The 26,496-nt window shown below is 38.8% G+C and overlaps 1 protein-coding gene across 1 annotated transcript in view; it reads right to left on the reverse strand.

Annotated features, from left to right (window-relative positions):
* The window catches only part of LOC139114030 (uncharacterized), a 60,085-nt gene extending 33,831 nt beyond the window's left edge, over positions 1 to 26,254 (reverse strand). Inside the window, exons 1-17 of the mRNA XM_070675505.1 lie at positions 25,977 to 26,254; positions 24,861 to 24,928; positions 23,029 to 23,490; positions 17,986 to 18,108; positions 16,018 to 16,309; positions 15,199 to 15,266; positions 14,112 to 14,485; positions 13,600 to 13,744; positions 13,063 to 13,311; positions 12,661 to 12,690; positions 12,047 to 12,357; positions 11,512 to 11,656; positions 8,487 to 8,800; positions 7,984 to 8,128; positions 6,726 to 6,880; positions 5,933 to 6,169; positions 5,067 to 5,211 (exon numbers count right to left, since the gene is read on the reverse strand). Of these exons, the coding sequence (XP_070531606.1) occupies positions 5,067 to 5,211; positions 5,933 to 6,169; positions 6,726 to 6,880; positions 7,984 to 8,128; positions 8,487 to 8,800; positions 11,512 to 11,656; positions 12,047 to 12,357; positions 12,661 to 12,690; positions 13,063 to 13,311; positions 13,600 to 13,744; positions 14,112 to 14,485; positions 15,199 to 15,266; positions 16,018 to 16,309; positions 17,986 to 18,108; positions 23,029 to 23,490; positions 24,861 to 24,928; positions 25,977 to 26,071 (3,358 nt within the window). The 5' untranslated portion in view covers positions 26,072 to 26,254. The remainder of the gene's footprint in view (positions 1 to 5,066; positions 5,212 to 5,932; positions 6,170 to 6,725; positions 6,881 to 7,983; positions 8,129 to 8,486; positions 8,801 to 11,511; positions 11,657 to 12,046; positions 12,358 to 12,660; positions 12,691 to 13,062; positions 13,312 to 13,599; positions 13,745 to 14,111; positions 14,486 to 15,198; positions 15,267 to 16,017; positions 16,310 to 17,985; positions 18,109 to 23,028; positions 23,491 to 24,860; positions 24,929 to 25,976) is intronic.
* Between the last annotated feature and the right edge of the window lie 242 nt (positions 26,255 to 26,496).

Raw genomic sequence — 26,496 nt, forward strand, 5'->3', positions numbered from 1 at the left:
GCAAGCCACACTAACCAAAATCTTATCAGTTCTTGCAAGTAGCATATGGTACCTGTGTACCAAATCTGACTTGAATCCGTTCAGGCGTTTTTGAGTTATCGTGTAAACAGACAGACAGACACACACACACTCACACACTAACACACACACACACACACGGACAGACAGACAGACATTGCTATGACAATAGCCCACGTGTTTACACATGTGAGCTAAAAAACCAACCACACATTGGGTTGCACAGTCGATGTTATTTTTACATTCAAATTTACTCACATACTTTTTAGTCCACACGGACGAAGTCCGGGGGGACATATATTGGGTCATGTCCGTCCGTCCGTCCGTGCGTCTGTCCGTTAACGCAGATATCTCAGACATGCCCTGGTCAATTTCTTTCAAACTTTGCACAAGGATAGTACCCTACCCAATACAGATGCACGTCGATTTGTTTCACAATGCGATCAAATTTGGCCATGTTAGAGGACTTTTTAATTAACAACTCCATAGACTCCCATGTATAAGGAAGTTCTACATAGACTCCCACGTATAAGAAAAATAAAAATTTAGTTTCTCATCATATTCATATTGCAAAAAGGATGCAGTGACACAGTGTTTAGTCCCCAAGGATGAAGTCCAGGGGGCTTATAGATTGGGTCATGTCCGTCCGTTCGTCCATCCGTTTGTCCATCCTTTCACGCAGATATCTCAGATATTTTGACAAAATGTCACGAGACCTCGGTGACCTTCGACCTCAAGTGCTACACCCGGCACCCTTCATGTATGGTATGATGGGACACCTTATGAAGCCACATATTGTACCTCATTAATTATGTGCATATCTAATTTTGAGCGAGCCAATAGAGCTAGAGGTCTGATTTTTGGTATATAGGGAAAACTTAGCAATACAAATTTTTTGACAAGATGTCACGTGACCTCAATGACCTTTGACCTGAAATAGACATATTTGTCCATAACTCAGTAACCACAAGTGCTACACCCTTCATGTCTGGTATGATGGGACACCTTATGAAGCCACATATTGAACCTCATTAATTATGCGCATATCTAATTTTAAACGAGCCAATAGAGCTAGAGGTCCGATTTTTGGTACATAGGGATAACTTAGCAATACAATTTTTTTGACAAGATGTCACGTGACCTCAATGACCTTTGACCTGAAATATACATATTTGTCCATAACTCAGTAACCACAAGTGGTATACCCTTCATATTTGGTATGATGGGAGACCTTATGACGCCACATACTGTACCTCATTAATTGTGCACATATCTAATTCTAAGCAAGCCAATAGAGCTTGATGTCTGATTTTTGGTATATAGGGATAACTATAGGATAGAAATTTTTTGACAAAATGTCATGTGACCTCTATGACCTTTGACCTGAAATATTCATATTTGTCCATAACTCAGTAACCACAAATGGTACACCCTTCATATTTGGTATGATGGGAGACCTTATGACGCCACATACTGTACCTCATTAATTATGCACATATCTAATTCTGAGCAAGCTGGATGTCTGATTTTTGGTATATAGGGATAACTATAGGATAGAAATTTTTTGACAAAATGTCATCTGACCTCGATGAACTTTCACCTAAAATATATGTTTATGTCAATAAATAAGTAACCATAAGTGCTATGTCCTTTATATTTAGTAGGATGGGAGACCTTATGACAACACACGCTTTACTTCATTAATTATGCACATGACCTTTAACCTTGATTATACATATATATGCATAACTCAGTAACCGCAAGTTCTATACCCTAGCCAATAGAGCCAGAGGTCTGATTTATGGTATATAGGGATAACTTAGCAATACAATTTTTTTGACAAGATGTCACGTGACCTCAATGACCTTTGACCTCAAATATTCATATTTGCCCATAACTCAGTAACCACAAGTGCTACACCCTTCATAAATGGTATGATGGGACACCTTATGATGCCACATATTGTACCTCCTTAATTATGCGCATATCTAATTTTGAGCAAGCAAATAGAGCTAGAGGTCTGATTTTTGGTATATAGGGAAAACTTAGCAATACAATTTTTTGACAAGATGTCACGTGACGTCAATGACCTTTGCCCTCAAATATACATATATGTCCATAACTCAGTAACCACAAGTGGTACACCCTCCATTTTGGTATGATGGAAAATCTTATGACGCCACATACTGTACCTCATTAATTATGCACATATGTAATTCTGAGCAAGCCAATAGAGCTGGATGTCTGATTTTTGGTATATAGGGATAACTATAGGACAGAAATTTTTTGATCAAATGTCATGTGACCTCTATGACCTTTTTACCTAAAATATACGTTTTTGTCAATAAATAAATAACCACAATTGCTATGTCCTTTATATTTAGTAGGATGGGTGACTAGTCTGGTTCCCTGACCCATCTCCCCGGTAGAGGGCGTGGGGAAATATAGGGTCAGGTACCGGCAAATGTAAACATGGACGCTATTGGGATAAAATAAAACAAGCTGTGATTGGATGAAAGTAACACTTGTAACTTTTCTCATGTTTCTTGGGTATCGCACTTTCAGGCTCACTTGACACCAACTTCTTGTTTGTACCACAAAGCCTTGGAGGTAGAAAGAAAGACTTTCTACCTCCATGATTTAGCCACTTTGATTTAGCACACCTCCTAATACTTTTAGAACGTCGACATGATGCCTGGCATTTTTCAGGAAATTCGGACACCATTCTATCCATCGAAATCAATCGTCGTTCACAGTTCCAACAAAGTTTGCTTTCAATTAGCTGTGATATCGAAGCAGTACTTGTGGCGTGTATCGAACGTGCTCGGGTCATTGGGGTCACGCCACAGTCGGCGATGACCTCAATGACCCTAGCGCGTTGGATACACGCAACAAGTACTGCTGCGATATCACAGCCAGCCTTCAATCACCGCTATTTCCCCATACTTCTGGATTAATCCTTTCAGTTTATGTTTCCCGTCTCGTGTGCCAATGTTTTTGGTTCGGATACCAGTGTTCGAACATAATTCTGATCCAGTCGAATTTTGACCGGCGTTTTCATGGTAGCAGCCATATTTGTTGTAGCATGTTCTGTCAGGTGACTAACCTCCGCCATCTTGAACAAAATTCTGTTCAAGATGGCTACCGGGTACCTGACCCTATATTTCCCCACGCCCTCTACCGGGGAAATGGGTCAGGGAACCAGACTAGATGGGTGACCTTATGACAACACACGCTTTACCCCATTAATTATGCACATATCTAATTTAGGGCAAGCGAATAGAGCTAGAGGTCTGATTTTTGGCATATAGGGATTAATTAGCAATACAGTTTGTTTTTTCAAAATGTCACGTGACCTCGATGACCTTTGACCTTGATTATACATATATATGCATAACTCAGTAACCACAAGTTCTATACCCTCAAATTTTGATAGGATATTAGACCTTAAGATGTCACATATTGTACCTCATTTATTATGCACATTATGAATTTCTTGGCTGGCCAATACAGCTAGAGGATGATCTTTTTTACCGATTTAGAACCATAACTTAGACATGCCTCATGTATTTCAAATTGGGAACAACGACATAGACCTATGTGCCCATAGATCTCAACATATACACTCCAGTGAAACTTCTTAATGACCACATTTCCCTGCCCCATCAAGACTAATACTCCCCTTTAACAAGTGGGGACTCTGTCATTGTCAATGACTTGTTTAAGACTAGGACAATGAGCAGACACTAATCTCTTAGTGGGTGAAATAACATGAGCAAGTTTACTTTGGAACTAGATGGAAACAGTGCCTAAAGATGAAGCCAATTTGAAATAACAGTTAATTACAGCCTTCCGCCTGTGGCTGGACAGGAAACTCGATGATATTTGCCAGTGTTACTGAAACTAAAACATGGTGACGTCAACGCACCTTAGAAAGAGAGAATATAGAACAAGGGAGTCGAAAAGAATGAGAAAAGCTTTAGTTACTCATACTACGTCCACAGGGAGGAGCACGAAATCCACATATCTTTTTATGGTATCTGTATGATTATCTGTTATATTTCTGATAAAGAGATTTATTTTACTATCAGAGCCAGTGTTTCTATCAACGGTATCCTTTACCTTCAATTAACATGCCAATTACAACCTATGATTACTTGATCAGACACTGCTGTTGGTCCATAACATTGCATTCAGAAAAAAATCGCAATATAAGCTCGGTTATTGAACCAATCTTTTTAGAGATTGGGGCTCTGGTAGAGCGGTTTTGTCTGTTGCTTCTCCGCTAGGTGATTGCCTATTCGCCCACTGTGTTGATCTTATAAAGATATTAAATCAGTAGGTTAACATCTCGCGATATATCAAAATAACGGAAAAGTTTAGTTTAATATATTGTAACGATACATTCTTATCCCTGTAAGACTTCGTGCCTTTGCAGTCTCGATATCCTAGGTAACTCAATGGTTCGGAGTAAAGCAAAGCTGTTAACAAATTAAAAAGTATAATAGCTAGGCATGGTCCTGTTTGTCACTAAAAATGTTACAGTTGCAGAATTCACAGTCACAGCATGTCAGTGTCGCCCATGATCATGGGTAAATATTGAACTAAAATGCGTTATGACCATCTTGCCATGACACAGTCTCTACACTGTGCAACACTCGAAACATTAAAACTTCAGAGAATATCTCTCACGATTAATCTTTACATAAACTGTAAAATTGTACAGATGATCTAACGGAATATGACAAAGACCATTTTTGTCTATTCTTCAAGAAATACGTATTTCCTGAGTTCCCGACAGATAGGCGGATGGGCTAGGCTTAACATAGGGATATAGCTTAACTTTATTCACTCTTCACTGAGCGACATATTCATTTCACTGTATTTAATTTCACTAGTGTACATAGCCATGTAGTAAAAACAATCTATGTATAGTTAGACGGTTACTTCGCGTTCAAGTTAAACTTTTGGATTTGTTAACATTGATTCGCTTGTGTGATAAATTATGCAAGATGAATGCGAACAGAATGCAAGAGAGAGTTTCATACCAGAGAGTCGACAGCCCAGGACCTCTAATCGCATACACACATTTTCGTACCACGTCATCGGAATAAATCGAAGCTTCCTCGAAAAGAAGGGATGATCCAGATAGTGAGTAACCAGTGTATTTTGATCAAAGTTTCCATCGAATACCTGAAATTATGAAATGATGACTCAGTAAATGCTAATAATTATACAATAGCTTTTATATAATCTATCTTCTTATTGCCATCTAATACTTTTAGCAACCGATTTATTTGTGTAATAAAAAATAAAGAATAGGAAAGGTTTTCAAAGGTATACTGTCACCTGTTCCAATTTTGCCACAGTTACCATGGAAAGAGAAAATCTAACCAATCACAGATTTTAAGCCGGTGGCCGCTTTTTAAAAACAGCGCCCTCACATGGGCATTTTGAGTACCAAGGAATGCCCCTTTGACCATATTTAGGCATATTTAGATTACAGGTGATTGTATACCTTTAACCACCATTTGCTCTACATTTGCTAAAATCTAATCACAACTAAAACCTAGAATACGAAGCAATCCTAGAAGAAGATAAACTCGAGGCATGTTGTTGTAAATGGGTTACACTTCAACAAAAATAACTAATGGCCGAGAACTGTACTATTGGACCTTTGTGGCAAGCAGTGTACTACTTCAGTAACATGTTACCAACAAAACCTGTTTATATGCGCAAACAAACAATTTAAAATTTGCTATGTATACGAAATGTACCAAAATTCCCACGATGGTGTACTTGTTATCATGGAGATAATGTTTTTTACCTCCTTGGGTTTCTGTAATAATTCGTACTTTAACAAGACTAATTCCTAACAAATAGTTTTCACTTGCTTTCCAGCCATGAAACCAACCTTGTCATCCCCATTAAAATTCTTTAATACCCTCCAGTCATCTCCTTCTCCAACATAATTCAGTTTATACGAGGTGACCCAGCACAGCACGGTATTATCGCCAAGACCCTGTGTTACAGTTCCCGTCACAGACACAAGTTCTTCAAAGTCAATTTGGAGCCAAGGACTCGTAGTAGCTCCGGGCTTTTGCACCCATCCGCCATACAGCTTGACTGCCTCACACTTAAATATCTTAGCCTACGGGAAAGACAAAAACAAATCAAATATTGTTTATATGTACTCAGGTAAAGTAAATGCAGAATGCCCTGGGGCAGATCTGAAGCCATTTTGACCCGTCTGCTACTTTAGACGACAAAAATGAGACTTTTTGAGTGTCCTCTGAGAATGGAACCATTTTTGTATGTCATAGCGGAGTGACTGTCATTTTGAGTTTCAAACCTTTCCGATCAGTGTCGCAGCAGATTAGATGCCTTCTCAGATCAACTTCGGTACTTCTAAACAAAGATATCAAGTTTACTACGTTATATACCGTAATGATATGCAAACGTTACAGAAGATATTCAATTTGGCAGTCTAGAATAAGGCGCAAAATGACAGCAAATATAATAAAAGAACAACAAACAAACAAACGAGCAAACAAGCTAGTAAATAAAAAAATAAACAAACAAGCAAGCAAGCAAACAGGCCAGCAAACAAACAAACAAACAAACAAACGTAGTCTTAAAAACTGATAACTTATGAGCAGTATCCAAAAAGTGATCCAGAATAGGGCGTTGTATGTGCTATTACTAACCTCATATTTTTTACACATTGCATCGGTTACGTTTGTCGTTGGTTGAATATTGAGTCTAGCTCTAAATGCCGATGAGGAAGGGCGCAATGTAGTCGATTCTGTTAGCTGTGATAAATCAATTTCGCCAGATTCCATTCCTAGTGGATCTGAACAACCTAAATTAAGACAAAAATGATTAAGTGATAATTGGTGAGATCATTGACAGTGCCCAGAGGGATAATGGACCTGTTTTACCATGTTTCACAGTCAACACTTTGTGCACGAGGTTAGTTGCTTCACACTTTCATTCCACCCAGCATATCCGATGGAGCAGACTGCAATTATTTTGAGCTCATGCTATTTTACTATCAAATGATTTAATTGTGCTACGGCTCTCTTACATTGCTTAGCTAATCTAATACGAATAACGTCATGGCTTTCTGCCATCCTTCTTTCTTCGCATACACAGAATATGAGAGAAGAAATAAGCCATATTGGCAGTTTTGTTGCGTGTGGAGCTCGTTACATTCCTATCTTTAAAGAAGCGACTGGAGAAAGAATCTCGAATCATGATATTTTTTAGTCAATGAAGACAAATAAACTGCAAACTTTTAAAGGCGGAGCCTCCCTTTAAAAGGACGCCAAGGTATGGCGGCGTTCACTGTGTAAGTGGACACCAAACAGACAACACGCGGGCACACGCTCCAGAAAATGCCACTTTTTAGTTTTCCCCGGCCGCAAAAACACAGACAGACTGCCAAGCGGTCAGCGCGAAGCTGCTGCCGATCGAACTCTGTGGTTATATTCAAAGTCTAACGCCACTGGAAGACAATTTTATAGGAAATTCAAGCGTTTGTGGTGGGGAATCAATGACCGTTGGCGATTTGAACAGACCGTCAATCAAAAGTTTGCATGAACCCTGTTTGAAGGATTAGCAAAACGTGACAAAAGGTTGAGATCAGTTTGTGTAATTAACATTATAAAAATCAAACATCATACTGGCCAGGTGTTTGACTGGGAGGAGAACTCCACTAATGCGAGAACCTGGGATTGAAAAATGCGGCTTTAAGGTAGAATGCGCCCAGGGGACAGATATTTGAATTCTCAAACTTTTACAATACTTTTTTGGCCCACCACTTCAAGTTCGGGGGGGGGGGCTTTTTGAAGCTTGTGGAGTATTAGTGATTAAAAGTTTTCACCGGTTTAGTTTTTTTGACACTCGAAAATTTGACTGTCCGCCAATCCGATTTGCTATACAACAAGAATGAGAATTTCGTACTTCTATATCGGCATCCGATGAGCTCCACTCTAAGTCCAATTCCATCATGCCATGTGAGTGGGTTAATTCTGACGGTGGTCACCTGGATAGGCTGTAAAAGGTCGTTTCGAACAGCTTTGTTTTTGTCATAATTTCCAGGAAAAATCTGTAAAGGTATAGAAAGTAAAAAAAATTGAATTCCCTTATAGGTCAGAATCGACCGCTCGGATAATTTACCTTGCATTCACAAGACAGACGAAGGGACCTTATAATCATTGATTTAGGAGTAGGAAATATTTACTGTATAAGATCTTCACTGGTTGACCAATAACTTTTTAGGCGTGCTGAAATTCTGATCTTTTTGTAAACTTACGCATATAATTTACATATTTTAAAGCATACCCCGTTCGAATATTTAAGGTGTTTTTCAACCCTTTCGAGCCTGATATTCCGGGTAACTTACAAGAGCTGCCTCTATATATAGGCGTTTAGGCCTTGAAGGATTAATCAGGATAAACGTGTACCTGGTCTTTGTTATTCTCTTGGTATACTGTCCAGTTGTCGCGAGTGAATGAGTACAGCAGCCGGTAAGATGTCACCCAGAAATAATTGTCCCTTGATCCCTGAGTGATTACGGCCACGATGGTGTGAACATCCATCAAGTCAATGTGGAACCATTGATCAGTGTCGTGGAATTCTGGGATCCAGCCCATTGAAGGATCTTCCAAAATGCGCAGTCGTCCTTCCCGGGCACCGAACTTTCTGTCCAACGTCGTCGAACCAAATAGCTGGTTGTCGTGGACCTCATCGGTTGCCAAGCCAATACCTTCACCACAACCTTCAAAAAAGATTAAATATCATCATGTCATCTTTCAGAATTCTCTAGTTTCATCTTGATTCTACTCAAACGACATTACATAATATGTATCAACGAGACAAAAATTGTATCCTCTATTAATTGATGAAAGATACTTGTATCAATGAAACCAAAATTGTATTCCCTATTAATTGTTGAACGATACTGCATAAAGTTGGCCATTTATTCACCATTTCCCTCAGTTTATGTTCCTAAACAGTGGTATTAGGCAGGAATTATGTACCCTTTATATTAATTTTTACAAATTCTTATATTGATATTCATGGACAGTCATAAGTATAGGTCAACCACCTTGAATGTATTAAAACAGATTCCTGTATGTGCAACGGCCAAGGAGTCGTTCCCCTGTAATGATCATCTAGATCACGCCCTGCAACAATGTGATTCAACAAACTTTAATCTTACAAAAGATATCTTTCCTTAAATAGAAAGTATATCTAAAGGAACGATCGAACTTGCACAGAACTGTTACAAAATCGGCTTTAATTAAATAAGGACCAAACGTTGATGTAATTTTGAGACCTTGAGGTTGGCTGTATCACATGTGTGATTTCACTCATTTTTAATTTGATAGAGAAGAGGTAACTTTCATATGTTGTCAGACGGCTTCTACAAGTATGATTAAGTGAATGTGTTTTGTGCACTCAGTACACTTACACAATAATTATAGGATTGTTCTGAGGACACGCGATGTTATATTGTTGGAGATATAGACTCTATAAATCTTCGTACATTTGGATGGAGATGATGAATTCAAGAACTTATTGCTGGGCTTGCGGTAGCCAGCAAACAGAACACTAGCCTAGAAAGTTTGAGCGGCTAAGCGCCAATGATTGGCGGGCCATGACGTACATGTCACATGTCTGGTGACGTAGAAGAAGCTGGAAGACGGCATGGGGCCGCATGGCCGCACGCGGCTTGAGTGCAGTCGATTTTCAAGCTTTCCGTTCAGACGTTGTGAACGTCTGAACCGACTCAATATCAAACCTTTTAGTGTGGGCGAGACTCAAGAACATTTAGTGAGCGTTCATATGTGGTAAGAGAGACATTTTCTGACAGAACGATCCATCGAGCCCCAACCACGTGTGGGCGACTGACGTAGCTACGAGTGAAAGGACAGGCCGGAAGCTTGCGCGCGAATGGGAACTCACCAGCCTATATGGAACTTCTGTGCACCTTCAACGCTACGCCGGCGCGCCGCGCTACCGGACCGGACGTCAGGAACAGTAATTCTCAGGTTTAGTAGATAGACACCCTTGTAGGATAACAGGGATCTTGTCCTCGTCCTTCGAACCGCGTAAACTTTACTTACGAATCCGAACTTTCGGCAGAATCGAAATTGTGCTTTAATAAGTATGAGTGATTCTTCGCGGCTTGGAGGGACGTTTATAGTTTGGATCGTGGGTGAAATTGGTTCGAAAAGTGGGCGATTGTTATTCCCCTACAAGAAGGCTTAGAATGGCATGAGTGTTTGTACAAGTTGTCTGACACTGGAATACTGTTGTATTAGTTTGATAGAACTACAACGAAGTTCAGATTGACTTTTAGAGTTTACCAAACTGTTGTATTGTTTAAATATCAGTTTTGAGCCGAGCCTCGCTTTTACAGGCTACTGTTATTTTCTGTACACTTGTAAATTTACTACAGTGTTTTCCTACTTTGAGGTAGCGACCTTTTGTTGTCATAGTGACCAAGAATAGAGTTGTCACTATTAGACTGCTGAGTTTGTTTTGAGTGCACACCATATGAACAGAGAACTGGTGTATTTCTATGTGTTATGAGTAAAGCCAGTTTAAAGACATTAAGGCGTACTAGCACATAGCTATCATATTTTCAGTGTTACTACAACAAGTTGTGACATCACGGAAACAGTTTCTTTGGTGTGTTACTGTCAGTCTTTGCTATAGTTGTTAGCGAGTTGTCAATCATTGTACCATACAGGGGTATCTGCGAATACTCGCTGTTGTTGTTGATTAATTTCTTAGTAATAAATATTGTTGTTGGCGGAATTGTTATGCCAACTGATATAATTGTGAGATCGCTTTGTATTGTACATTGAGAAGTAAATACCGCCTATCTGAGCGAACTATCGCGACCAGGTTAAGAGATCTCGGTTGAACAAAAGTGAGGAACATTTTAATTGTTAAATTAGGCACAGACTTTCATGCTGTTTGACAATATATTTTCTTATAGTCACGCCTGGCACAACTTAAACAAATTTTTGTCAACTCTCAGGTGTGACATATGGAAATATATTTCAATGCCTTACGAACGACTGTTTTACCGAATCATTACTTTTAGATTGCTATTTTTCTTTTAATGGGGAGAACTTCATGAGAAAAGGTAGGCACGTGACTGTACAACTTGACATCAAGCCAATAAACCCTTCTCGTGTCAGTCTCGTTACTTGTGAGTCTCTACTTTGTTGAGTTTCTGCGAATCTTATCGCATCAATACCCCTGGTAAACGATACAGTCATATAAACAGTTTTTGTGGGCAATCAGAACTGTTGGGGCTATGTCACGGATACACAGTTTTGGCTTATTCACGTCTTATCATATTATATTCCTCGCAGATAGCATGTTACATTAGTCAATTGCTTGAGCATTGTTCATCCTCTAAAGATCTGAACGCCTGTCGAAGGGACCATTTCGGCTTATAAACTTAATTACCTGTTGCGATACAGCCAATAACATCTACCCTTAGATTGATGCTACCATTCCAGGTCTTGGGGTGGACGCGAACAAACTGCGCAGCCACGGCCTGGGGTAAGTAGTTTTCAACGATAGCCCACTGATCGTAATTGGCATGGAATACCTAGTAAAGAGGAGGAAAGTCATCGCAACGTCGCCAGTTTCAGTATATTTCAGTAAATTTGGTATATTCTCAACAAAAAAGTCAAACAAGAACCGTATGGCATCAGCAAACAACGGGAATTCAGACCAGTGAGTGATTTCTCATTTTATTACACCCCTGTGAAGCCGCAATTTCCTACAGGTGGCCTACTGTAAACTCACGATGATGTCATTGTCCAAGTGTGTAAATGAAAGTGACAGAGTTTGAGCTTTTGTACCCCCTTTTACACGAAGAGTAGGAAAAATGTAAGGTTATGAAGCTACACAATCCCTTGGATCAAGAGTTTGCTCTTCATATAAACGATTCATACTCTTCCAAAATTTACTACCACACTGCTACAAATCAGCTAACCTTCACATCATCATGTCCAACCCGGTAATCGTACCAGTAGTTGCCGTCTAGGCTGTAAGATATTGAGTAACTGGTGATCCATTCTTTAGGGGCATGTGCGCCATGCCCCTGAGTGGCTATTCCAGTCACCCGCATCCATCTTGCAAAGCTGATCTGTAACCACTGGGTGTCGTTATCCATTTCAGGACGCCAGCTACCCACTTCAGTGCCTATTATTCCCTGCTCTGGTGCATGATCTTCGTCTAGCTTCGAGGAGGCTGACATCCGAGGATTGAAAGCTCCTTGAGACGCCAATTCATATGTACAGAGATCTAAGGGAGATCATATCATACACTATGCCATCATGTCACACCATATCACATAACATGACATATATCTTATCATGTTATATACAGTTGCCAATATTACTAAATTATGGTGGCGTTCACTGTAAAGTACCAGTGCTTATATGTTACAGTATAAAAATAAACGCTTAACGTCCATATTTTTTCGGTATTTATGCCATTCAGGAAATATTTCAACATCTGTCACAAAGTTGAGATGGATAATAGCATATTTGTATTCATGGAAAAGTGTCACCAATATATTCACGGTGTCCCTTGTCTCGTACTTACCCAAGTCGCATGTTCTTGTCAGATCACAAACTGCAAGCATTTAAGGGAGAGTTAGGATTAATATTCATGAAGAATGTTTTTTGTCAGCTTTGTACGCGGCATAAAACACTGTTGTTGCAGTGATTTAATGCACTGCCATATGGTATATTAATGCCATCTTTTCAACGTGAAATAAAGGGGTTGTTGCTTAATAAAGGGAATGACGTCTCGGCTTATATAATCGTCTCATACTACTTTTAAGAATAGCCACTACGATAACGCTGGAAGACTTTATGAACAAGCCATGATGATGTACCCGTAGACTTTATTATTCTTCTTTTCCGAAAAAGCCTTTACATTTTTTCATTCTAAAACACTTTGTAATATTGATCTAAATAATGTACTCGAATCATTCTCACTTACGATGTCGCCTTAAGATGTAAGTATTGTGGTCCTTATCAGCCATCAATGGCAAATCTAGTGTCCACGGGCTTTCATCTCGTAGATGGCACCGACGTATAGAGGGAGCATACACAAAACTGACGCACTTGAAGTCCCACTCCTCGAGGCAATGAAGCGCACAGTGTGAGTCGCTAACATCTTCAATCACTTTCCGATTTATAAAGTGAAAGTTGGCCGACGGGTAGTATGCGAATTCTGCCAGAACGTCTCCTGCAATAGATGTTTATGGTCGTTTGCTTTGCAAAAGAGTTTTAAAAACTTTTCAAAAGTTTCTTATGCACATTCTATGATTATTTATACATGATTGTTGTCGTCGAAAACGCCATAGGATTAGTGTGAGATGCATTTAGAGAAAATCCTTCTTCTAGTAAACACTTGTCACTAAAGCATCTAATACTATTTTAGGTAATTCGTTTCTTGTACATTGGCACGACATCGGATCTTGTTTGTAAAAACCGGAGCGCAAAAGAAAATCGACTGAAAAAACAGACAACTTACGTTTTCCCTTGCAACCAAAGAGCTCCAACTGAAGGATAGCTTTGTCATCCCACGTTATCGGATATACTCTAACAAATCGACCGACAAAAGGTGGAACGAAATAATTGGTGAGACGATCGTAGCGCCCCTGGTTCCCGGAGAAGGTCTACCATGAACGAAAAAGGTTAGAAATGAATTATTAATATCTAACTTTCGGCAGTCCAGCTTGCTGCTCTCGCTCGTTCCGTTCCGGATACCAAGTATCTATATTATATTTATTGGATAATTTTCATACTGGCATTCGATAATTTGCGGAACGTCGGGTTACAAAACTCATATCCATGGAGGAATATAAGGTTGTCGTTTTTCAAAAATTCAAATATTCTTGCTTTCCCCTCCAAATGAATTTGAAATCCAATGTTCGACACCTTAACACTGTATGTTGTCAGTTTGGCGTTTCTCCTATACTGAAAAAATTCTGTAGCCTCTGAATTTAGAAGGAATATGCATTATTACAACGTAGTGGCACTAACCTTATTCAGTCCTGTTCGAATGTCCTTATATATATCCCATGATATACCATCAAAACTGTAAGCAATTTGAAATGTTTTCACCCAGCCGTGAAACACGCCCTCTGCCAGACGTCCATCGGTCTGTATACCAGTCACAGTTGTCGGCAAGCGTAGGTCTACTTGAAGCCAGGGATGTTCGTCGTGTGGGTCGGCGATCCAGCCGCCCGTAGGGCCATAGTAGGATTCCCTTGTGCCAAGTCTGGCGTATGTTGGGTGACTTAGACGCGTAATTGGAGCAAGCATGTGGTCTGAGCTGGAAGCAGTTATTTGGTCATCCTCAATTTCCATAGATTCCATTCCCAATGGCAAGAGACATCCGGGAGAAGGGAGGGAGGCTTGAACAAAAGTTTGTAAAGACAGACAATTAGGATTTAAGTAGGTTATGTATATAGGTAGGTTGCTAGGTAGCTAGGTAGGTAGGTAGGTAGTTAGGTATTGGGTTGCTAGGTAGGTAGACAGGCATATATATTGAATATATTGTGTGTGAGCATGTGTGCAAAGCCAAGATATCTAGATGCAACCTTACAATATTGCAAATCTACGATTTTAAAACAGAATGTCACGTATAACAAAGACTTCAATGATTAATCGTTTTTAAAGAAAGATCAAGGAGAAGGCAATAAAAAGAAAAGATTTTTCTAGTTTATGTAAAAAGTTCATTTTGTCTAGTGACTGTACGATGTACCAGCTTATTTGATGATAGCCAAACAAATGACTCTCAAAAATTTCATTACATTAGGAACGAAAATACATTATGAGCGTCGGAAGTTACAGTCTCCGGGCGAAACTATCATATCGCGAATAACCTGGAAACACTTTAATTTAGCCTGTGTACCTTCTATGGATGTAAACTCTTTCAGAAATACATTACTAAATTGGAAATTACAAGATTGTTCCATCTGACAGAGTGAATACACCTATAATATTACTTTGATGCGACATGTCTAATGTTTTGTGACTGATTTGCCCCATTTCAAGCTTCTTAGTTCGGGAATTGAACCCTGAGTCAGACAAATAGCTCGTTATAGCATGATGTAGAGAAACTCACACGCTTGGCATATGAACTGCATCTTCGCGTTACATTTTGTAGCTTCCCATTTGTAACTTTCTTCTTGGCTGTAAGTTTTGGAAAAACACACAGAACTGACATCAATACACAAAGTTTGGTCGTGTCTTAAAAGTAATGACGTATGCGGGAGACCACGAGAGACTTATTTAAAGATTAGGTGAGGGCGTAAATCTTTCCTCAAAGAACTTTAAAACCATTACCTTTCATGAAAACACAACTCTAGGTTCGCCGTGCAAACTTTCTATTAGATAAGCAAATCATCCCAGTCTACCGATACTTTAAATTCAAAAATCCCTTGTACCATGTATTGACTATACGAGAAAAATTTCATTTTTGATTGTCAAGAAGACATGGCGGTGAAAGCTGGTTTTAATTCACAAACTTCAAAAACAGCCCACAGATGCAGCAGATCAGAGAAAATCTTGTAAACAACCGAGTGAACCAAAGTCTTTTCTCTGAGGCATATTCTTTCTAAACATTACAAAGTAACAGAGGAAAATTACAACAAAAAGAACAACAACAACAACAACAACAACAACAACAGGTTTATTCCCAGTACCACCTAATATGCGTCCGTACTAGCCGGCGAAGTACTTGGGGATTATTTTTAGCTTGTAAACTTAAGCAACACCAAAGTATTTTTCTGAATTCCATTCCTTATGACAACATTCAGGTGTCACTGACAAGTACACCAAACGATACTGAAGACAAACATTTTCACATGGAAAAAACATAAATACCAATCGTAAACTTGACATGTTCGTCCAAAATTCTAAAAAGTGCTTGTCTTTACTTTACCTCAAATAAGCACAATCCATCTCATCAACAAATTCTTTCGGGTTGAATCTCCAGTTGTTAAATATCAAACCGTCGCCAGCTTGCCAATTCCATCGACCTTCGACCTCTCGATCATTGGCACCGATCCAAAAATTGCCGGATAAGTTGAAATTGCGCAGGTACATTTCGATGTATTCTTGGGTTTCCTGGTCGAGGATTTCTACGAGCGTTTCATTTTCGCGATCGCAAGCATATTTTGCTTCGGCCCAGGTTTTTTGCGAAACGTGGAACTTAAACGGTAGCAATGCAACCTCTGGAAACCCAAGAAAAAGAACAGTAATCATTGCAAATCCTGGCAAGAGTCAGTGTCGACGACCGATCACTAGTAAGAGCATCGCTATCCAATTCTGTTAGAGTATTGATAGCAATCTAACATACATTTTTTCTGTTCTGCATGACAGAGATTATTCAACCAATTTCGCTCCTGCCGCTACAGCCTCCGATGTTTGCTCATTTTTAATGTAGCATCTAATGCAATTTGCTAAAGAAATAGAATCAAGCAACTACATATGTCACGAGAATCGCACACTTTCATGTTTCCAGCTCATTCATTTATGAGGGACGGTCATGATAAGAAGTAGAGAAATTATCAAAACCGTTTATTTCTCGAACGGGTCTGTTTTGTAATGGAACTACCACCACTATCTGTATGTATTCTTGACCTTTAACGTTGCATATTTTATAAACCTTTGAAAGTGAGAAAGCTTGTGGAGGTATATCTTAAGTGAATCGGCCAGTAAAATATGACTCAACATTTTGCAAAAAGTACTGCGAGCAAAAGGCTCGTAACCTAGGGAATAGGTAGTCAATTTTTTATAAGACACGGCTCGACTCATCAATTAAAGTCACACCTGAAGCCTTATCGCATCCTTTTCTCGGTATATTGGAAGCTGTATGGTAAGTATGAAATCGATACTTGAAATCACACCATCTGTATCGCGTTCAGCATTATGCACACACGCAACTGTACAGCTGTAGCGAAAGCTGAATAGCCTGTCGACCTTTTTAAAATTAGTATACAAAGAGGTACACTTGAAGCTATTTCATAAGATTTTCTTAATATACCTTCTTGGACTCTAAGTGGAAGATGCGAGGATAGTATTCATTTAAGCAAATTATATCAATGAGCATTATTACGGCATAAAATTTATGCAAATTGCGGAATATTCATCATGTACTGGCATCATGCGTTGATAAAGTCTAATAATAGACGATATGTATTTTTGAATATGCCAAGGCTTGTTGTTTTATCAAATGATAAAGATAAAAACCAAGGGCTGCACCTTGATTTATTGTTACGAGGCGCACCATCATCTTTTGTTTGTTCACAATGTCCAGTGGGTGATATTCTGATCAAAGTCCATTGCTTCTGTACGATATTCTGACGAAAGACATTATCGGGTGTCATTTGATAGTTCTATGTCAAAAGCACGGGGGTTTGTGTAACGCATGAGGGTCAAAAATTCACAACACCTGTTTGCTTTTAGCCACCCATTAGAGAATATTTTCAGAATTTCAAAGTGTTAACGAAAGAGCAGTTCATGTATCATGTTTCCCCTTCCTGTCCAACTAATGATCAGCCAAGCTCATTGTGAACAAACATTCTCTACATACAAAAATGTATTTCGATCGTATATCAGCTTATTAACATTACATTTTCCTATCGTTTCCCCAATTCTCAAATGTGGGATAATAGAGACTCGAAATGCCAAAAGTTGCGCCTGGGGTGGAGTCGTTTTTGAGAGACCGCTAACTTGCAAACCTCAAATTAATCACATGCGTCAGTGTTGACTTTCATGTTTGTCTGAACAGAAATTCTGCTAAGCATCAATTAGGCTTGACCAACAGTTTGACTCATTGATATACATAACAGAATAGTATTGTACCGTCATATCATTCTGTGGTGTAGAACAACCGGTTATGAATTACCTCTTTCGCAGCGTGGTCCTCGCCAGTTGGGCGGACATTGACACGCAGTAACGCCTTCACGTATGAAATTGGGTAAACAAGTGCCGCCATTGTGACAGGGTCTGTCTTCACACGGACCAGCATCTGAAAAATAAGTACACCGTCGCGTAATATAAATATTTTCCTGTGTTGAATTGAGATGCAATTGGATTCTGTAACAGTGTTCTCTGCGATACCCAAGGTTACAGATTGGTGTGGAACATATGTTGCCTGCGGGGTTATAGGGATGTAAGATGAGACATATACCGTGTGAATTTATTCCGAACTGATATGTGATCCAACGTATTATAGAAAGGTCAATAACATGTTCCCTATATTTATTGATACATTATTTACAACGAGCTTATGCGTTTATGAAATTAGTACTTATCTCCATGTGACCCCTAGGAGTCTAAGCAAAATCAATATTCTCATGGTATTTTTCAGAATGCAAATCTCGTCTTCGAAATGAAACACGTACTGGTTCGCTTTACGTAAGCTTATGATTTAAAATTCCCTTCTTGCAATCCAGGATGAAATTACATACAATCTATCCCGTTATCTGTCACGTACATTCCACTTTGTGCGACAAGCAATATGTTTATACGAAATACTGATTGCTAGGGAAATAGATGGTATCATTTTTACGTATAAGTTAACAAACGGGAAATGCTGATGAATAAATTTGATTAGCTTTATAAACACACAAATTTTGTAATTACCGCTGTTTCATATTTTATAAAAGCTGCATAATTCGATCAATCTATAATTTTACCGCTTGCTAGAGAAGTTTTATGACAAACTTGGTTAACATTGATGACCAAAGTTTAAACCAATCGTAGTTATATCTGGGATAAAAGATATCGAATATACGCGTACACAATGTATCGGGCCTGTAAACATTACTACAAATATTAGGAATGTCATTTACAAACTATAGATGATAGGCAAGACTTTAAATAAATCTACATTGAACTTGCAATCGAATATCGAATTTTCTTCAGTGATTGGGGATATTCGTACCTTCCGTAAGTTCGAACTTTTGTCAAAATTTATTTAATGTAACCGACGTCCTTTGCGGGCAAAGTTTACTGAAATTGAGACAAATTAACGCTTTTAGTGCTGTGATTTTTCCCACCAAAATTTTAACGCAACGTTTTACCAATTTTTATGAAATTTTCCTTATTTATATTTACTTTGATAATTTTGTTCTAAATGAATATCACTTTTCAATGGCTACAGTTTTTGATCAACGTTTTGGAAAAAATCTGACAAAATTGACTTGATTATATTTCATAAAGGCGAGAAAAATTTGACTTTGCCGCTCAAAGGGTTAAAGACATGCCCTTTTGTATTATTCTCCCTGTGTTCTTTTTTCGTTTATCGAAAATTGTGTAACAAACGTCTCCTTTTAGGTTAAAAGAAAACCACTTATCACACACTGGCGTCTGTAACATATGGAAAATCGTATGCTAAATGACCGTATCGGAGGAAGTGGAGTCGGATATCTTTGGGTGTTATCATACATGTTTTATGTAAACACGGGAAATCTGAGAAGTTGAAGAGAGAAGCAAAATGAATTAACAATCATTATGTCGGGCAAGATACGCACACCAGTCCAAATAGTTGTGAATTTATGTGGAATAATTCTGCCAAACTACTATTTCTTTAATCGTGCACTGCGCGAGTTGGATTTCCTCTGACTTGTTTGATGCGTGAGTCGTTAGTGTCTGATCATGATCGAGCGGCCCTGGGGTGCATAGATGGCTTTCTGAAAGCACATCATTTTCGCGTCTGCTCTTTAAGTTCTACTTCAAAGGTATTCGGAAAATACCGGGGTTGATGACTCTGTACGTCATACGGTAACGCTTCGTTAATACTGTCCTCGCGGTTAGATGTTTCTGACAATACCTCCGCTAAGCGATAAACTCGTACATAGGCCTAAACCCCGCTACTGCATTCAAAAACCCTTAGGTTACTATTGCGTTATACCACTCTCCGCCTCGTGCCCATTGTTCTAACCATGCTTTCTAATTTCCATAACCGAATATTTTATTATTACCACCTGGCTTTCTTTTGTTTAAAAAGTGTGCGATTTACATGTTCTTTTGTTTAAAAGTGTCCGATTTACTGGTAAATCGGACAGTTCTTTTGTTAAAAACTGTCCGATTTACTAGTAAATCGGACACTTTTAAACAAAAGAACTTATAAGATGGACACTTTTTAAACAAAAGAAAACGTGGCGATGAGTAAAAAAAACATGCGAGACATTTACCAGAAGGAATTTATTTCCCCATCAAGTACAGAGTAAAGACACTTTAAAAGAATCACCGGACTGAATTAATTTTGCGTGACTGTACACCTCAAAATCAATTACAGGTCACCGTGAAATAACCGTTACGGTATTGATCGCAAATATCACTTCATGTCTTAGGGTTATTGTTATCACGATCATTCGAAGCTGAAATTTAAGACTTCAAAGTCAGTTGTCAAAAACTGAATGTGGAGATTTCAGTCGCATTTGGTAAAGTTAAATCTAGCTACAAGCAAACACGCAGTACCACAGTCATTGTGGATCTAGACATATTGTTTTTTTGGTACTTGCAGTTTCTGTTGCGCCTTTCTCTGACGTGGCTGTGTAGCTTGGTCTTCCGATTGTGGCCGTTAGCACTGGCGTGACAGGGGACTTTTCTTTTCCATCTCTGGCTTTGGTAGTTGAAGTGCACCGGATACAGCTTTCATTTGTACTTCATCCGCCATATCGAACTACGTAGAGCGACTCGGCAATTGCATGTATGCTGCTCAAAGTTTTCGACCCAAATGAGCAAAGCGTGACTCTAACGTCGATCTGCAAACACCTTTTCACTTCACTCAACCAACCAATCAAGCAAATTCATACAATTCAAATAAAACCAGGTGCTCAACCACGTCATCGCACTACAATAGCAACACATGTCAACTTTGTTTTATCCAATCATGGGTTGTTTTTTTATACTTTCGTTCAACAAGGTGTCAAAACGCGTCAATGTTTTCCTGCCAAAGTTTCAACGTGCACTGCACTAAAATTACAAATAAAAACTTTCGGCGTGCAAACAAGGCTCTAAAACTCGGCAAATTCGTGGTATAACACGGTAAGCGAACTCGTAATCGGCGGTTTACGGAATTTAACGGTACAGTTTGCCATAAAAACTCCTCGGCCCTGCGGGCCTCGGAGTTTTACTGGCAAACTGTACCGTAATTCCGTAAACCGCCTCCTACTCGTCCGCTTACCTATAGTTATATAAATTAGTCGCTTCTTTACATTATTCACAACATAAACCACGACTTCTTATTACAAAAAGGGTTCTGTATCATTGTTGCGAAAACGTCAGGTATCTTTTTATTTTTTTATGGCTTTGAGGTTTCATACGCAGAGTTTCTTTTTGTTCAGCTGGTCCGAAGTTACACCAAAACCATAGTTACAGTGATTCACTGTACCACAGACAAATAGAAAGACAGACTATCAACGCAGCACGCTGTTTTATTCATGGTCGTCTCGACAAACTGGCCTTTTCATATGATAATGAACTTCACAGGTGTTAGACTTTTTGGAGACTTCGTTCATGTTTGATAATTGCACTAGATTATGCGAAAAGGAGGACGAGATGGCATCGTGCTGCCTGTCGCAAAGCAACCATACTTACTTTGTGTGCTCTCAGGGCAGAAACACTGCTTCACGCCATTCATAACATAACACGCCAGCAGTTTCATAAACACTTCCTCCCATGACGAACTTGTAAAAGATGATATGACTGACCGTAAACCATTGAGTAAAATCTGATATTATCGATAAAAGACTTTCAAATTTGGTCCAAACACACTCATTATATATTCATAAAAATGTGAGAGGAATTTTTAAAATGGTAAAATTCGCCTCCCCAAAGCTCAAAACTTTCCCGTTTTCGCCAGCACGCCAATTCTGCTGAGCACCACACGACAACAACAACACGAACTTTGCCGAACATACTTTCGCTTAAAAATTGGCCAAAATCCGGAAACTACCGAAGGGTGCATGACCGGCACTCTTCGGAAAAGAGAGTCGACAGCTACCTGAGGCGAGGCGTACATGGAGGGGTTACGTGACCGCTTCACACCTTGAACAACACCCGTTGCTAGTCTGTCTTTCTATTTGTCTGTGCTGTAACTATGAAGTGATGCGTACAAGTTGGGCTACGCTGTTATGGCCAGGCATTCTGGAAAAGCTGTCAAGACGAAATGATCGAACATAAATATAATCTAAGTAATCCTGCAACTTGAAAAAATTAAAGAACTAGGACTTTGAAAATCATCCTATATAGTTTTTTGTTTCATTTTTGTTCTATTTTTTATCTTTCTTTGGTCTTTTTATGAGTATTTACTGTGTTCCATGTAAAGCTGTTAGATTCCAACGAACGTAAGGTTGCCTCTTGCATGATCCCACACAAATGCGCTTACATACTGAAAACAGTTTCTTTTCACACAGTGACTATTTATTCATCTTTGGCATTTCGACGCTATCATTTTTGAAAAAAAAATGAATTCAGTATTTTTTTCTATATCAATCTTGAATACAGGGCTCAGCTTGTTGTGCGTACGCTAAAAGGTTCCAAACAGAATAAAACAATGCAGTTATAAAATTTAACATTAACTTGTCAAACATGTTCGCGATCGGTGTTTTTGGTACTGTGCACACCAAACATCGGTCAAATTAAACATAAAATGTTGTTAAGATTTAGTTATGTATTTATTTGTTAGTTTATTAAAGGTTTAAATACATGATCTTAAATTTACATTTATTCACGACAAAAAAATTCACATAAGCTTACTTTTGTGTACCTTCACGGCTACAAAAATATTAAAAAACAAGCAAAGTCGTCAGTAAATGTCACATTTTGCCTGTGAAGCTGACCAGGAGATCACGTTTAGTTTCAGAAAGCTTGGCATTGCATAGCCATAACAAACTGTTTAGAAATTTTGCGTTTTACCATAATTTAATAACATATTTACCGCTGAAAATCGGCTCCACTGGATATCTTCTTATTTCCGTGACCGCATTCTGAGTGGTTGATACGTTCACTTGGTCGAGGGCTTCAGATCCCATACCGTCGATGATCAAGTGTTCTGTGCCATTGTCACGTGACCAGGCAAGGGCGAGGTAGTTAGCATGTAAACCTACGACGTCACCGGGATGTACGGTGAATCCATACTCATGACCAGTGACCATGTTCACGGTGCCAGGCTCGGCCGCCTGCAATAGCCAACTTGACACGCGGATGTAGCGACCTCGATTCTCTCCATCTGGTCGGTATATGACCATGCTAAAGCTGGAGTTGTCCTTCGGAATGAACCGCCATCCGATGATATCAGCAGTACAAGTGACGGCGTCTCCGATATTCAACACGACAGTGTTCGGATCGTCAAAGTTTTCACCGGGTGCCACTCCATCCAAGCCTTCACTTATGCATGTATCTAATAAAGATCGTTAAAAAAGCATAAATTTAAAACACGATGCTTGGCAAGCGGAATTTTGCGATCAATAACATTCAAACATCATAACATTTATATTGTCTTGAATATAAATAAAAAACCGAACATTTTAACAGTATTTCTGATGATCTTCATTTATCATCATCATCATCATTTTCTTGCTATTTATAAAACTTACAGTTACTGTGACATAATACAATTCAAGTGCCATAGAAAACAATGACAATAAGGAGCTGGGAATGTATTTTTGTATTTTTTTTCTCAGCAAAAATGTCTTTACCGGAATAGTTTCTTCCCCGATCTCAAGAACTCAGAATTATTATTCGTCTTGTGTATTTGATACATGAAATGCAAATATCTATTGAACAAGTCAAAACTCACTCTTGACCTTTGACTGTTAAAATCATGTCTTAAGTGAACCCAAGAAGAAAACAATATTTTGCGACTGTAACGATAAAGTTCACAAACCTGTTAAAAGAATATGTGTACAAGATTTTGTAGCCAAGAATAATTGTTTTGAAATTAACTTCGTATTGTATATCAAGTTGATGCCAGAAATTCCCCAAACGTTGACATTTTAAAAATAAATGATCATTGGAATCAGGTAATACAATATTAATATTCCCCAGATAATTTGATGAAGTAAATCTAGATGAATATGATTTTATAACTAGGCTTAAAGAAATTGATACGACCAATGCCCGCCCTATGCCAGGCTGAGGTGATTTGTTAAAAACATGTAATTTCGTGAAGAAAAGAGAAGCAAGACACATTATCGAAATTAAAATGACAAGTCAGGAATTCCGGACCGCAATAGCTAATCAAGTGAAGTGGCAGGGCTTTCCATCTAGCAGATGATCTAGCTGATGATCTTCCTAGTAATTAAAGCCCCTCTAGCAGTATATTTTCGCATTGTTTTTATGATTTAACTTTCAAACTAAAATACGTTTGTTAGAATGTTCTGATTTAGGTGTGTATATATACACTTATTATTTATAACCACCAGCTGGGACTGTATGTGCAATCTGAAATAATCTTCACATTAATTGCACAGACTGGTCCGATCTGTTTTCAACTGTGACATTGTATGTTCTGATTCCTTTGTAATATTACCAAGTTTTGAAAGTGGCGGGAAATCAAACTGACCGTTAAAATTTGAATTTACTCGTCCAATGTTTCACAAAGGAATGGTTTTCTAATGCAGTAAAAGTCCATATCCGTTCAGAGGGTAGAATTCAGAGGAAACAAGTAACGAATAGGAAGATCTTTTGAGGTCAACAAATTTCAAGAGTTACAGCTGGTAAGGCTTTAATATTTACTGGATCTATAACGCTTGATTTTTCGGAACTTACCTATTTGGCAAATATAATTTGAAGGTATTTCACAAGGTCCATCATTCCAACGGTAATTCTCTCTTTCACTGGCATAGACAGGGATAAAAAGAGCGACAGGAACAAATAATTAGACAAATACATTGATAAATTACATTGATACATCGATAAAATTGACAAATACATACATACATACATACATACATACATACGTACATACATACATACATACATACATACATACATACATACATACATACATACATACATACACGTCTTCATTGCTTTGATAAATTTCGTAAGCGATGAGTGATAGCGAATGTGTGAGGGTACTTCGTGTGGAGGGGTCGCCGTCAGAATGATTGTAACAACAGTTACTATAGCTCGGTTATTGAACAACTCATTTTAAGCGTGGAGATTTAGCTGAACGGTACATACGTACGTACGTACGTACGTACGTACATACATACATACATACATACATACATACATACATACATACATACATACATACATACATACACGTCTTCATTGCTTTGATAAATTTCGTAAGCGATGAGTGATAGCGAATGTGTGAGGGTACTTCGTGTGGAGGGGTCGCCGTCAGAATGATTGTAACAACAGTTACTATAGCTCGGTTATTGAACAACTCATTTTAAGCGTGGAGATTTAGCTGAACGGTTTTGACTGTGATGTCTTCGCTTGGTGACTGGGTGCCGTACGTATGGTGAGTTTGAGTCCCATTGAGAATTTACCAAATACTTACATACAAACATACAGACAGACAGACAGACAGACAGACATGTCTATGTGTATTTATGTTTCACGAATAATATTTTTTTACACATCCAGCACGTAATCAGCAGCAGCAGGGGGAGTGAACAGACCATTTTTACCCCTCAAGAAATGCTCCCAGCACCGTTTTGAGAAATGGCTAATGCAGGCATACGGAGAGCTCGCCGGCCCGGGCTCTAGACATACCCGTCGCCTAAACTATTGCAAGGGCCATTTCCGAAAACGATGCTGGGGGCGTTTTTGAGGAGTAAAATGGTCCGTTCATCCTGGCTGCTACATCTAACCGAGTTCCATACCTAATATTAGAGCAGTGTAGCTTTTAAACTGTATAAGTATACTTACAATAAAAGACCGCAGTGCTCAATTTTCCTGAAGTTGCTTGGCTCGCCGGGGTACCAGTTTAGATAAGTCAATTCATCGCCATCTGTGTAAACCATGTGGCCATCCTCCTGGAGATCGTTTGCCCCGAACCAATAGTCACCGGTCAATTGATTGGTATGCAAATAGTTCACCAGATAGTCTTGCGTTTCTTGGTTTTCTATTTTGGCAAGTTGACCGCCTCTTTGCCGACAGTCAGCACTTGCAGTGACCCATGGCAAAGTGTCACTGACGAACAAGTAATGTCTGGTCACAAGAGCTTTAACGGGTAGAGAGAGACAGGCTCATGTAGACAGGATATTAAAATTTATGTCTAAAATTCTTTGTTACAAGGACTTCTGTAACCCTTTTAAATCTTTAGGCAGTGATTGTAAGTGTCTTGCTTTAATACAGCGTGAAAAGATCATACATACATACATACATACATACATACATACATACATACATACATACATACATACATACATACATACATACATACATA

Source organism: Ptychodera flava, chromosome 16, assembly GCF_041260155.1.
Source record: "Ptychodera flava strain L36383 chromosome 16, AS_Pfla_20210202, whole genome shotgun sequence".
NCBI lineage: Eukaryota > Metazoa > Hemichordata > Enteropneusta > Ptychoderidae > Ptychodera > Ptychodera flava.